General features: G+C 50.9%; 7 protein-coding genes across 7 annotated transcripts; 4 read left to right on the top strand and 3 right to left on the bottom strand.

The window, feature by feature from the left end:
* Nucleotides 1-233: 233 nt before the first annotated feature.
* Nucleotides 234-632, top strand: ARB_06505 (uncharacterized protein; the record flags this gene model as incomplete). Its single annotated transcript, XM_003015336.1, has 1 exon — nucleotides 234-632. One exon carries the CDS (start codon nucleotides 234-236, stop codon nucleotides 630-632), a length of 399 nt encoding a protein of 132 aa, XP_003015382.1.
* Nucleotides 633-799: 167 nt separating this feature from the next.
* ARB_06506 (uncharacterized protein) lies at nucleotides 800-1186 on the top strand (the record flags this gene model as incomplete). The annotated part of the gene is made up of 1 exon (XM_003015337.1): nucleotides 800-1186. The coding sequence occupies one exon, from the start codon at nucleotides 800-802 to the stop codon at nucleotides 1184-1186; it is 387 nt and encodes a 128-aa protein (XP_003015383.1).
* A 321-nt stretch (nucleotides 1187-1507) lies between these two features.
* Nucleotides 1508-2886, bottom strand: ARB_06507 (uncharacterized protein; the record flags this gene model as incomplete). Its single annotated transcript, XM_003015338.1, has 2 exons — nucleotides 1508-2698; nucleotides 2767-2886. 2 exons carry the CDS (start codon nucleotides 2884-2886, stop codon nucleotides 1508-1510), a joined length of 1311 nt encoding a protein of 436 aa, XP_003015384.1.
* Nucleotides 2887-3786: 900 nt separating this feature from the next.
* Nucleotides 3787-5907, top strand: ARB_06508 (uncharacterized protein; the record flags this gene model as incomplete). The annotated part of the gene is made up of 1 exon (XM_003015339.1): nucleotides 3787-5907. The coding sequence occupies one exon, from the start codon at nucleotides 3787-3789 to the stop codon at nucleotides 5905-5907; it is 2121 nt and encodes a 706-aa protein (XP_003015385.1).
* Nucleotides 5908-6921: 1014 nt separating this feature from the next.
* ARB_06509 (3-hydroxyanthranilate 3,4-dioxygenase, putative) lies at nucleotides 6922-7686 on the bottom strand (the record flags this gene model as incomplete). Its single annotated transcript, XM_003015340.1, has 3 exons — nucleotides 6922-7040; nucleotides 7103-7566; nucleotides 7655-7686. 3 exons carry the CDS (start codon nucleotides 7684-7686, stop codon nucleotides 6922-6924), a joined length of 615 nt encoding a protein of 204 aa, XP_003015386.1.
* Nucleotides 7687-8322: 636 nt separating this feature from the next.
* ARB_06510 (uncharacterized protein) lies at nucleotides 8323-9531 on the top strand (the record flags this gene model as incomplete). Its single annotated transcript, XM_003015341.1, has 1 exon — nucleotides 8323-9531. One exon carries the CDS (start codon nucleotides 8323-8325, stop codon nucleotides 9529-9531), a length of 1209 nt encoding a protein of 402 aa, XP_003015387.1.
* A 2151-nt stretch (nucleotides 9532-11682) lies between these two features.
* Nucleotides 11683-13896, bottom strand: ARB_06511 (uncharacterized protein; the record flags this gene model as incomplete). The annotated part of the gene is made up of 2 exons (XM_003015342.1): nucleotides 11683-13726; nucleotides 13865-13896. 2 exons carry the CDS (start codon nucleotides 13894-13896, stop codon nucleotides 11683-11685), a joined length of 2076 nt encoding a protein of 691 aa, XP_003015388.1.
* Between the last annotated feature and the right edge of the window lie 129 nt (nucleotides 13897-14025).

A 14025-nucleotide genomic window follows, 5' to 3' on the forward strand; every position in this document is an offset into this window, starting at 1 on the left:
TAGCTAGTTAATTAGGCTCTTCCCGAGGTCTCCACCGCGGCGGCAAGTCAGCTAAATTTATATATCGAGACAAGACTGCTGTGAAGGAGTGGGGGTAAAGGGGTATATATGTACGGACAGGCAAACCGAGCCTTGTTCCCCCGGTCTTTCGTCGATCCGTCTGTTCAACCCTCTCTCTCTCTCTCTCTCCCTCTCTCTCACTTATCCCTCGGCTATATCCGTCAGTCGTCAGCATGGCCCAGACAGAGGAGCCGTGGCTCATCAAACTCCACGACGAATGGATTTCTTCCAATGGCAGCGAGGAAGGGGTTGTTGAACATGATTTTGCTCTCATTATCAAGGACTTGCTTCTGGCTACAATCTGCCCGGTAGACGCTGCAAGGGTAATTGACACCTACTACTGGGACAGAAATCTCGACTCGGGCCCTCTCTTCAAATACCATCCTGATGGAGTGGGAGGAGTCGAGGGAGCGCTCTATGAAATCATCCTCGATGCGGTTGAACTTCTCTCCTATAAAGATAACAGGCAAGAAGATCTAGCGCATCTCGTTTTAGAACTGCATAGGATTCCGCCAAAGCCTTTCAAGCGCTGGAATGTATGTCCTGCACTTTTCCCCCTTGATTATATCTGATGGCAGCTTTTGACTTTGAATTTAGGGTGATCTATTTGTGACGGATACTCTCTTTACTGAGAGTCTCTCAAACCGTTGGCGTGATGCTTACCGTATGATCCAGCCCAGTTTTGCCTCCAGTCTGGTTTCTACTAACATATCAAGGACACGAAATAACCTCGGAAACTATGAAGGAAACATGGGTATCCCTATCATCCTTTATCGCACGGTGTATCGAACTCCGCATCGAAAGCCACGTCCCAGATAGCGGTAGGTATCCTCTTATCGAGATCATCAAAGGTCTGGGGGAGAATCTTTCCCCAGGGCTTGAGCGGGACACACGGGCTATGGTCGCTGCCCAGTATATCTTGTTGTCTCCTACCCTTGTCAATGATAAGCTGGCTAAGTTACCAGGAGGGCGTGGCGAACCATCGGGCTCTGACATTCTCAAGCTGTGGATAGCTAAACTGAAAGAACTGGCAGAGAACGGGAGTCTAAACCCCGAGGTGAAGGCTGCTGTTGTCGAAGCTAGGCAGAAGCTCCTTTCTCTGCATCCAGAGGTTTTCCAGGACTGATTTGTAACGGAGTTCGAGGGAAGTAGAATAGAGGATTTAGTAGAAAGTCGTTTCTCCCGTTTCATAAGTTCTGGGTATAAATACGGGCCTGCTAGGTCTTTATGGAAGTCATGAAAATATATAGAATTGAAGACTGCCTGGGGCCAGTGGTATCTGGCGCAATGCTGTATCCTCAAAAGGTTTGCCAGAGTATACCTGGTCATAAAAGAAAGTGAGTAAGTTGGATATAAAAAAAAAAAAAAATAAAGGTCATCAAATAAAGTACATAGTAGAAGCACATCTGCCAACTTTGGCAGCCGTATAATCCCACGAAACTGCCACCTAATTCTCCGGCAGTTGCTGTATGGTCTCTTTGATCAGAGCAATCAGCTCGTCGATGTCTGGCCGTTCAGCCGGCTCAACTCGTAAGCAACGCCGAACCAGCTCCTTTACTGGTGGGCTTATACCTCCACTCTCGGTTGAACCAGCATCACCAACATTCCCTTGCGAAGGGACCCTGGTTTTACCCTTTCCAGCATCCGTATTTCCGCCCTTCTCGTCGGGGAATCGCCAGTCGCCTCCAAGAACGCACATGGCCAAACTGCCACCTGTCTCTTCACTGCGGGCTTCAAACGGACTCTTGCCTACGAGACAAGCGTATAGTGTGCAGCCTAGAGACCAGATGTCTACTTTCTCGTCGATAATGGAGCCTGTCTTCACGTCGAACAGCTCTGGCGCACGGTATGGCATGGTGCTGTGTTCGGCAGCGGTGTCCTGGACAGCTATGGCGAGGGAGCGAGATGTGATTGCGATGGGACTTGGGCTGAGGGATCCTAGATCCATGAGGATTGGCGTCTTGCCGTCGTCATCTATCATAATGTTCCCTACATATGTATTAGTGATGCTCGTCATATGATGACAGCTTGAGGGGACGTATATACCAGGCTTGATGTCTCGGTGGGAATACGGTCTGTATTCACCCTCCTCCACGCCCTCCTGGCTGATTGCAACTTCACCCTCCATCAGAGGCTCATGTTCAGACTCGTCTTCATCGTCATCAACCCGTCGACTCGTCCGTCTGCTCGGCTTGCCCTTTGATTTGCCCTTTGCGGCTCCATTGCCATTCCCTCTCGATGCAGAGTCCTTCACCTTGTACTGATGCATACACTTCAGCGCCCTGGCTACTCCGAGCATTAATATCATCAGGTCTCTCTCTGGGAACGAGGTGTGGTTGACCAGATTGGCGTTGATGGCGTCCTGAAGGTTCCCTCGCTGGTAGTACGGCAGAAGAATGTACACGGTTTTTGACCCGGCATCTGCGCCATCTGATCTGAATTTCGACCCAGACTCAGTCACGACCGAGTAGTCGATGGAATGGATGATGTTGCGGTTAGGAGTGAACAAGCTGTATGCTTCGACTTCCTTGAGGGCGAGTGAGACGGATTCTTGACCGAACGGACACCGTATCTTCTTGAGCGCAAAGAGCTCGTCTGTGCTCTTATCCTGGACGAGATAGACGTAGGAGAAGCCGCCCTAGAAGCCCAGATTCATTAGACATGCTCGCAAATTTGGGGGGATAATCTGCATAATTGAAGTCGTACCTCTCCGAGAAGACGCAGCAGCTTGAAGCTCCGGTTGTTGATCTTCAGCTGCGGCGAGCTCGGGAAGCAGCAGAGACAGTCCGTGAAGGTGTAGAGGAGGTCGAAGAAGTACTGCGCCATTGTCACCGTCCTCGCTGTCGCTGGATAGACGATGAAGCCGGGGGGTTCGTAATAGTAGCAGCAGTAACAGCAGCAAGAGAGCAGAATTGACGGCTGCAGAAAAGGAGGCCAGCGCCGACCAACAGGCTAAAACGGCGGTTTCAAATGCAGTCTTGACCCTCCTAGTATCTCGTCCGTGTCCAATGACTAGTCGGCAGCGCCAGGATCGCAGGCTGGAGAAAGCTGGAGAAGGTCGAGATAGTCGTTGTTTGATGCTTGGAGGATGCGCGGCTGTGGCTGAGGCCGCGAGAACCGACGAGGTGGCTTTTCTCTTCCTCACCGTCGAAAAAAAAAAATAAAATAAAAAAAAGCTGCGACTTCACCAACCAACTACATTATAAACTACCACGCCCAAGAACGCTCGACACAGACAGACACTCCCTTGCTACCAGCGCATCTCCTGCATATCATATTAACGAGGGCTCCCTCAGCCGCTGCTCCGTCTGCCGCGCGTGTTCCATCCTCCTTGGACCCTGATCAGCCGCTAAAAACGGTCATAAACAAATAAACAGCACCCTCAGGCCAGCTCCTTTTCCTCCCTCCATCCTCCGCTGCTCGGCCCAGGCAAGCCACAAGGGATTCACCCGTTGCCGTCTTTGCTTTTTCGACCTTCTCTGACCTTCTCTGGGGTTTCGTTCTCGGTTTCAGCTCCTTTTTTCCTCTTGTCCGAGTCCTACCAACTAGCCGGAGTCTGTAACCGTTGTTTGAAGCCTCTCTCACTACACTCTACTACTCGAGTCTTACTGCTGAGATCACGGCTGACGAACCTCGAGACGGGCAGTTTTGGGAGCTTACGATGTTTTGAGACGATCTCGTGGCCATTTGTCTGATGCTATAAAGGGAAAAAAGGACTGTGACACCATGACGGCCGCTGACGACGTCCAGGTCGGCGACCTGGTCAACGTGCCAGGTGGGATGTACGGGACAGTGAGGTTCCTGGGCCCGGTAGCAGGCAAGCCGGGCAGGTTTGCTGGCGTCGAGCTGGCGCCAGAGCTGGCTGGCAGAGGGAAGAACAGCGGAGACGTCGACGGAAGACACTACTTTACGACCTCGATCCCCGGCTCGGGCATATTCGTGCCCATGAACAACTCGAAATACGTGACGAGACGAGCGGTAGCGCCACAGCTGACAGCAACATCTGCGAGGAGTGGCCCGTCGATTACGAACTTCAGTAGATCTGTTGGGCCTGGGTTGAACCTGTCCTCGACTGCCAGACCAAGGATTCGACGGCCCTCGTTGCCGCGGCCGGATTCACCCAGCAAGGGTGCACCTCTACCATCGCCAAAGTTGAATGTTAGTGGTCTACGCACGCCGTCTGGTATGCCAAAGGGCCCTCCCATGAATGGACGGCCACGTACGCCGCTCAAGAGTAGACCGGCGAGCAGACCGTCATCTAGGATCAGCATGGAGAGCACAACTCCGAAACGGACGGATGCTGTTCGCACACCCGCCCTCGAAGACTCTGATATAAACGACCGGACGAGGGAGCTGGAAATGCAGCTTCGTGAGCGTGACAAGCAACTGGAGGTCCAGGCAGCAACCCTTGCAGAGTTCCAGCAGTGTGTCACCGAGCTGGAAGGGCTGGATGCTCTCCAGGTCAGAGCACAGCTGAAGGAGAAAAACGACAAGATATCTGCTCTCACGGCAGAATTTGATAGCCATAGGGCGGATTTCAGGAGTACCCTTGATACTCTCGAAGTAGCAGCTTCCGAGACTGAGCGGGTATACGAGAAGCGAATCGAAGAGCTGCTCCAGGCAAACAGGGAGCTTCAGTCTCGCGGCGAAGATGTCGAGACAGTGGCCCTGCAACTCAAGCAGCTAGAGGAACTCGTATCCGAACTCGAGGAAGGCCTCGAAGATGCTAGGAGAGGAGAGGCTGAGGCCAGGGGTGAAGTCGAATACCTGCGTGGAGAGGTTGAGAGAACCCGCTTGGAGCTCAAGCAAGAACGGGAGAGATCATCAGGCTCATTCCAGGACGGCGAGTCCTCAGCTGAAGGGTCGAGTAGGCACCATCCTACGATCAGAGACCTGGAGCAAAAGGACGACGAGATTCGCGGGCTTAAAGCTATCATTCACTCCCTCAGCCGTGGAGACCCAACTTCGCAAGCGTTCCTCCAGCAAAACGGCATAGGACAAGGAAAGGGGCCGTCTGATGGAGACTATGATGCCAATGACCAGCTGTCGAAGATGGACTTACGTATTCAGGAGCTCGAAGCCGCTCTGGAGCATAAAACCCAGCGGATCAGCGAGCTGCAGCAAGAGGTCGAAATGGGCCAGGCGCAGACAAATGCCTTTCGTGGACATACCCGCAGTGGCACAATCACCACCTCGCCCCTGAGAGTCCACAAGAATGCACAGCCGGCCAGCGAGAGGGCCGGCCCTAGCGTACCAAGCCATGCACACACGCTTTCGGACCGCACGATCGTCCCCGGAGACTGGACCGAGAACTCTCCTGGCCAGGGCAACACCCTTGATGCCCAATCGTCTAGCACGGACGATGGCAGTGCAGCCTGGTGCGAGATCTGCGAGACCAGCGGACATGACATCCTCACCTGCACCAATATGTTTGGCACGATGGGTGCAAGCAAGCCAACCAGCCACCCGGCGAGCCTTCAACCCGCAACCCAGCCACCGCCAGTGACCGGGCCACCGGAGAGAAGCGGTTTTGTCCAGGCCTCGATCGATTCCGCGCTTCATGACAGCATGGACAGCAGCTTCTCCTCCACCCGCAAGCCATCGTCCACCACTCCAGAGGCTAACGGATCCGCGTCCGCGTCCGCGTCTGTCAAACAGGGCAGCCCTAGCTCCCAGCGGACCGGCAGAGACGTCGTGCTGGAAGGCCTCAAGGGTATTGGTGGCATCCCTTCTTCGTCCATGGCGCCTGTTGCTGGAAAGTCATCTGGCGTCATCGATGAGTCGAAATGGTGTGCCCTGTGTGAACGAGACGGCCATGAAAGCATCGACTGCCCCTTTGACGAGTAAACTGAGAACAGACCAGACTTCGTTCACGCTCATTCATAACGCTTTTGTTTTCTCTTCAGCGTGTCATCCATCTGCTGCTATTTAATGCGAGTATCTCGGCGCAGTCTTCCTTTTTCTTGCTTATTTGCGACTGTCCCGACGTTCGCTATTACGGTCCTATATCCTCTTTAATACTTACTGATGGCCTCTGATATTTTCGGCACTTGACTCACGGCCATGATGCATGTTCATTGAAGGAAGAAGAAGAAGAATGCCCACCATACCCCCCCTATACCACTCCATCTGCTTTTCAACCATGACTTTCGGTATACGATTGCACGGTATACCCATCCCCCGACATTCTCCCAGTGTACATGCTTCCAGTTCAGCATAGCCTTGCAGGTTTTTTTTCCCTTTTTTATTTCCTTTACATTTACCCACCCTTTTTATTCCCTTTTGTTTTAATATACCTCGCTTTTCTCTCGCTTCGCTTTGTTTGAAAGAGGTCTTTCGGACTCAGTTGGGGTTTTGCTTCTCTCTCACACACTCACTCACACACTCACTCTCTCTTCGTTTTTCCATGTACCAGGACTGGCCAAAAAAAAAAGAAATAATTACTTACTTTATCCCCCTATTAGTGTCTATAATCAATATCATACACATCTGATTTCTCTATCCACTCTTTCTTCTCATGCATGATATCCCTATCCCTGACATTATTCGGTGATCATCACTCCAGCGACCTGGACCTGGAGGGAGATACCGTGGTATACTGACATCAGAACAGGGACGCCGAGCAAGGCAGAGACACAAGAGAAGAGAGGTATTATTCTGCTGTTTTTCTTTTCTTTTCACCCTTTCGTTCAAGAAAAAAGGAACAAGGCATTGCTGGATCATTGCGCGAATACCCTTCGATGAAAGAAACAAGGGGGCCTTAAAAGAAGACAACCCAGATTGAAGAAGAATAAAAAGGGGGGAATCTATGCAAACGCCGATCCCACACTCCCACTCCCACTCCCCATTTCCCACTGTTAGTTAGATTGCGTACGGCAACCGCAACGAAACAAAGAAGAAGAAGAAGAAGAAGAAGAAGAAGAAGAAGAAGAAGAAGAAGAAGAAGAAGCCGTTTATTCGTCTTCCAGGAAACGAGGAGGCTGGACGACCTCGCCATCCCCATATCTGACGGGAGCCAGACACCCGCACTTCTTGCACTCACGCTTGCTCTCGTCGTTAGCAAAGTCGTCGATGATGCCGTTCAGCTGGGTGCCCAGGTCGGTGCAGACAAAGCTCTTCTCCCAGACGATGCTCTTGCACTCCCTGCAGTACCAGCGCAGCGTGTCTTTGGCACCCTTGGGCCGGGGTACCTCCAGCACCACGCCCACCGTGTCCGCGAACCTGACGGGCGAGTGCGGGGTGTTGGGAGGCAGGAGATAGAGCGAGCCCTCGTGGACGGGGATGTCCTGGAAGGTCGGCGGGCTGGTGGAGGTGTCGACCACCTTGATCACGATCGAGCCCTTGTGCTGGTAGAAGAACTCCGGCGTGCTGTTGATGTGGTAGTCGGTCCGGGCATTGGGCCCGCCCACCACCATGACCGTGTATCCCTGCGTGGCCTTGGACGACGGGTGGTAGACGCAGTAGTTGCTAACCGGCGGTTTGAGAAGATGTCCGTTCTCCTTCAGCCTGCACATTCGGGGAGGGGGGGGGAGAGGTCAGCAAACAGGCACCAGACGCCATCCGGCAGTCTCGGGGAGTCTTTCAGCAGACGTACCACTTGGGGATGTTCAATGCAGGAGGCAACATCGTTGTATATCAAGTATTCTTCTATTCGTCTGTGCTGTGCTGTGCTGTGCTGTGACGCCGTCTAAGAAGCTGTAGTAGTTCAGGCACGCGAGGCGAGGCCAGCACATCCCATCTACACCCTGAGCAGACGTCTCTCCGCGCCAGGCGCTCGCATGTCAGGACCCGGGCCGGTTCTCTCTTTATACAAAAAGAGACCAGCAGCGACGACGCAAGGACTCGGACTTTTTATGACTCTCTCTCGGTTCGCTTTCTTCGTTTCTCCTCCGGATCTTTTTTTTTTTATTTCTTTGCTTTTTCCGATTTTTTTTTTTTGTCCCGCGAAAGAAAAGAAAAAAATAAAAATAAAAATAAAAAAATAAAAAAAGAAAATAAAAAGCCTCGTCTCGGCGGAAAGTTTATCCTCTCCGGGATTTTTTTTTCTTTTTTTGATATTTTTTTTTTTTTCTTTGATATTCAAAAACGACGACGGACAGCGAGGTTGAATATTGATTGTTTGTTGATATTTGTTGATATTTGTTGATATTTGTTGATGTTTGCTGCGAATGCTTGATATCTTGTGGAATTAGATAAAGGCAGCGAAGACAACGCAAGGAGATGTCTCGATAGGGATCGAATTGGCCTCGTCTACCTGATATAATGGCCGCCACCTCACAGCCCCCGGTGCGCTTCACTGGCCATGAAGGTCTTGCCCTTCGCCTGGTCCTGTCGACCATCACCGGAAGGGCTATTCACGTCTCCCAGATCCGCTCGGCCTCCCTCAATCCCGGCCTGACGCCCTACGAAATCTCGTTTCTGCGCCTTTTGGAAGCAGTCACCAATGGCTCCCACCTCGAAGTCTCCTACACAGGCACCATCTTGCTCTATAAACCCGGCCTGATCACGGGTAGTGCTGCTGGAGTGGGCGCAAGCCGCGGCGTAGTTACACATGAGCTGCCGGCTGGATGCACTCGCGGAGTCAGCTACTTTCTGCTCCCCTTGTGCCTCCTTGCCCCCTTCTCCAAGGCCCCCGTGAATGTCCTTTTCACCGGCCCTGGCGTCATCACCTCCTCTACCCCATCGGGTGATATGTCCGTCGATAGCGTGCGGACAGCGATTCTCCCGCTCTATGCTCAATTTGGTATTTCCAACAACGTTGAATTGCGTGTGCTGCGGAGGTCAAACCCTGGGCCTAATGGGAAGGGAGGCGGCGGGGAGGTGCAGCTTGTTTTCGGCCACCAAGTTCGCCTTCCCAAGACCCTGCATCTCTTGAATCCCGGCAGAGTAAAGAAGATCCGTGGGGTAGCGTACTCAACTGGCGTTTCTGGTAGCAATAACGCACGCATGATTGATGTGGCTAGAGGGGTCCTCAACCCCTTCGTATCTGATACCTATATCTTCTCTGACGTCTCATCTGCTCCCTTGGTCCCTGCTCCAGAGAGGAATAACCCTGCTGCTAAGAAGAAGATAGGCGTGGGTTTTGGTCTTTCTCTCGTAGCCGAATCGTCCACCGGCTGTCTGTACTCTGCTGATGTAGCCTCTCCACCCTCTGGCGGACAGCCTCCAGAAGATATTGGGAAGCAGTGTGCATATCAGCTGCTGGAGTCGATTGCTACCGGTGGCTGTGTGTCCAAAGTTGCGGCTCCGACTATGCTCACCCTCATGTCTATGGGTTCAGAGGACGTAGGACGTCTGCAGGTCGGCCGTGATGTCGTCTCTGATGAAACCGTTGTCCGTCTTGCCAGGGATTTGAGCAAGCTTGGGGCCGCCGGATGGGGTGTGAGAGACGCCCCTGACTCTGACGACGGCGAGATAATTCTCAGTGTCGTGGGAAGGGGTATAGGAAACATCGGCAGAAAGATCGCCTGATGCGTATTCTTCCTCTCTTATCACACTAGAAGTCGTGAAGCTCAACGTATCTCACCATCAAGAGGCTGTTTGCTGCTATACTGATGCCGCCACAGAGGGTCTCTCCTTCCTTGGGCCACCGTAATGCAGGTGCAGATACGCTCATTAACGGGCCAACACAGGCATTATCACGACCCGGAGAACATTCACACGGACTGCCTGACTCTCTATCTCTACCATATTCCGCTACAAGCAAAGAGTCTACATAAAAAGACCGGCCGTCCTACTCTCTGACGCTCCACCGCAGCCTTCCTCGACTACCTACTTTATCCCAACAAGAGCATCAAACTCCAGCTCCACCTCCACCGCTTATTACACAGCTATATCACTACGACTCATAGGTATATCCGTCTGTATAGCTACGAAATATCCTGTGGCCGCTATACCATTTACCTACATGGCCATATACTACTTATCCAACACCTCCGTGGTCTCTTCCAGTGCCTACGTTGCCATCACTATGTACAATAGCTAGCACCAGGTCTCCTGGATATACCAATACAATATCCTGTTCTACTATACTATCAATATCTGTTCTAACCTGCTCCCCTATCCCCCCTTCTCACGCTCCTGGCCCCCTACCTCTACCCCTACCTCTCCCATCATCACCGTCTGCCTACTCCTATTCCTCAATATCCGCCACCGTTTCGCTTCCATGAGCTTCCAAACTGACGTCGACTATGACACCAACCACTGGTTCGATATCCCGATTAGGAATATATGACGCCGGTTCCAGATATTCAGCAACTTTGTCAAAACCGCCTATATAAACCCCATCTTTTCCTCTCTGTCTTCCTTTCCCTTTCTTCTTTTTCCTCTTTTTTTTCTCCCCGTATTGCTCTCCTGTGCGTGTGTCGCCCACCCACTTGCTTCACCTTCTTGCTGATCCGCACACTCGTCAATTGGTGTGCCCGTGATACTTTATACCTGTACATATATCTTATCACGTCTACCCGCCTGTCACTGCCAGTATGGCATACACGCAAATGTACACTTGTGGTCCTTCTCACGCCCTGCCCACAATCGGTTCCCTCGCCGACTCCCTCAACCGAACCGAGGACACCCCCTTTTTAGACTTCCTTTGCTCTACCCCAGAGGCGGAGTCGATCCGAGCCACTTTCGGCGAAGTGGCATACCAACAATACGTCGAACAAGCTCTCGTTAGTCAACAGGCGAGAGCGGCCCGAGCGGCCGAGATTAGCAAGGAGTTGGCCTCAAAGAGGTCCTCGATCCAAAGATGGATCACGAAGATCAGATACGCATACACCGAGACCAACTAAAAAAAAAAAAAAAAAAAAAGGAATAAAGGCGCGTGTGCCTTCGCTTCTAGGTATGCTATTCAGTTATCATATCCTCCCATACTTGATCTAATCACTTGCTAACCGTTTACTACTCTCTCCCAGCGTCGATACAATGATCGCACAGTGCGAAGTTCGACACCACTGTGATTACACTGTATGCATGCGCCTTCAAACAAAACAAAAAACAAAAAACAAAAAACAAAAAACAAAAAAACACTGTATTCTGGGGGGGAATAAAGGCGGGATTATTCCCAAAAGCAAGGTATGTTCTTTCATTCCCTTTCTCTCCCGCCAGCTTCGAACTGTTTCCACTGATGTGTTTGCTCTGTGTGATATCATCTTTTAGATATGCTTTTTTAAGCTTTCCGGATGACTGTTCCGAAACAGCGGATAGCGGCTCTTAGCACGTTCCACACCCGCAGAGCCAAGTCCAACCGTCTTCGTCTCACCGAAGAACAACTGCCACGACTAGACAATAGTGGCTCTCATATACTACCTTGCCAACATGCCATCGGCTACATGACTATTTGATGCAACGACCTTGGGGGAATTACAGGATGTTTATGGACATGACATTATGACGTTATGATTTTATGTGTTTATGGCTTTATGACTGTACTCGTCTGCCGGCAGACAAGGCTTCCTTGTTGAGAACCTGTATATTACTAGAGAAGACAAAAAAACATATTATATCTCATTTCTACTTGGTCTGGACTTAAACCTGTTGTAATCTTATCTTTTGCAGCATGTTATTCCGAAAAAATATATGGTAGGGTGCGTATTAACAGGGCTTAGAGGACAGCTGGAGTGGTTATTTCATTGGAGTCAGATCTTCCGGGAAACAGTTATTGCCCTCCTTGTCAAGCCATAGGGGGAGCCCTGCATATTTGTTGATCCAGTTGATCACAGCTCTGTGCCAGAGCAAGGAGTTCTCGGGCTTAATGACCCAATGGTTCTCATCCGGGAATGTCAAAAGGGCACTCTCCACGCCACGCAGCTGAAGTGCGTTGAAAAGAGCAAGGCCTTCAGCGATTGTAAGTCGGTAGTCACGCTCGCTGTGAATGACAAGGTGAGGGGTCTTCCATTCATTGATGAACTCGGAGGGATCCCATTTTATCCAGCTTTCAGGGTTCTTCCAGTAGATCCCATTGAGATCATGAATAGGGAAGTACAGCTCCTCGGCGGCCAGGGAGAATTTAGTGCTGAAAATTCCATCATGAGTGACCAAAGCCTTGAACTTCCTTCCCAGCTCATGTCCCTGAATCCAGTTCATCATGAATCCACCGTACGATGCGCCCAAGGCGACAGCCCGGTCAGTGTCCACGAAGGTGAGATTGTTTTCAATATGTTCAAAGCATTTGACTAGATCTTCGTAAGGTAGGCCACCCCAAGACCCTCTAATGGCATCAGTGAAGCCTTGTCCATAACCAGTGCTTCCGGTGGGGTTTGGTGTGACGACCACGTATCCCTGCTCGGCAAAGATTAGAGGGTTCCATCGAGTGCTCCACTGATCGTTCCATGCTCCTTGGGGGCCACCATGGACAAGGAATGCCAGAGGGTATTTTCCGCCTGGTTTAAAGTTGGAGGGCTTAATAACCCAGGCATGGACAGGGTGGCCATTGGCACCCTTCCACCAAGTTTCACTGACTTGAGATGGCGACAGACCAAAGGATGAACCGTTATTTGTAGCCGACGAGATTTCCTTGGTTTCTCCTTGGTGTTTAGCTTCCACTAATGAGTATAAACTGCTTTCCACAAGACTGCTGCTTGTGAGGAAAAGGCCCTTAGGAGTGGAAGCTACATCCACAACCGAACCAGTCGAGGAGATATTGAGCAAGTTGGCAGTAGTCAAGGCCTTTGCATCTCCCATCGGAACCTGGAAGACGAGCCCCCTGCCAGTATCTTCTGCCTTAATTATAAGTGAAGAATCGTCATGGGCCCATACCAATGAGCTAGGGCTGCGGTCCCACGCGCCCTTGTTGTCCTCACTGGCAAAAAGCTCAATAGTCTCTGATTCCTGGTCAAATACGCCCTTTGCTATAACCACCCTGTTCTTATCCGACTCATATCCATCTTCCCGCATGGCAAGGAAAGCTAGTGTGTTATTGACCGAAGATATTACCGGGGAAGTTAAAGCGCCCTCAAGTGATGCAGCCGTGACTGCCTTCGCTTCCATGGGATTGACGGATTCGGTCAAGGTAGCAAACGGAATGGGGCACACATAACAGACACATTTAGTGTGAAGAGCATCGTTAAGAGTGGGGTCCTTGCTAACAAAGACCACTCCTTTGGGGCAAATGTCGAAATGATCAGATCCGCCAAAGGGCAGAATTGGAGATTCAACACGATGAGGGAGATTGAATAGCTTGAACACATTCTTTAAACCGGACACAGAGTACTGCGATGCGTCAGGTCCAGAAAGGGAAGACTTATGTAACGTTCCAATCCATATCGTTTGCTTCTCATCTTGAGTATATTCATCCCAGTGTCTCACAAATAGAGAGGTATAGATCTTGCCGGAGCTGACAGGCTTTTTCACATTGGAAGGGTTGAAGAGTGTCCCGTTTGAGTTTGCTTTTCCACTGACAGCAAAAGCAAAGTGGTCTTTTGACAACCTAGTAACCTTGAGATTCGATACAGTGCCGGGGATCACGCCAGCAACGTAGGGCTTAGAATCACCCGCAACCTCGGTGACAATGAAACTTGTATTTCCGTTGCTCTCCTCTTTCAGCCAAATAAGCTGGTTATCATCCAGCCATTGCGGACTTCCACTGTAGGAGTTGGTGAGGACCCTTGTCTTCTTTGAGGCGAGGTCAAGGATAATTAATTCCGTGTGTGATGAATGGGATTCGAAGCTATACGTTGACTGTGTATAGGCTAGAAGCGTTCCTGCCGGGTTTGGCACACATGCTGAGCGGCGTGGTGCACTCAGAAGGACCCTATAATTTGTCAATCTTTATAATCTCGAGGAAGTACATGAGTGCAGGTCATACTCAGGGTCAAATTTGGCTCTGTGTACCGTCATGTTGCTGGACTTGGGCCCGCGTGAGGGTTGTATAACTAATACGTGATCAAAAAGGAGCCCTACCACGCAATTAACTTACCAAAAAGCTATCTGGTGTCAATTCTGAGTTGTATAAAATAGTATAGAGGC

The sequence above is a fragment of the Trichophyton benhamiae genome (genome assembly GCF_000151125.1).
Source record: "Trichophyton benhamiae CBS 112371 chromosome Unknown contig01535.1, whole genome shotgun sequence".
NCBI classification, from domain to species: Eukaryota; Fungi; Ascomycota; class Eurotiomycetes; order Onygenales; family Arthrodermataceae; genus Trichophyton; species Trichophyton benhamiae.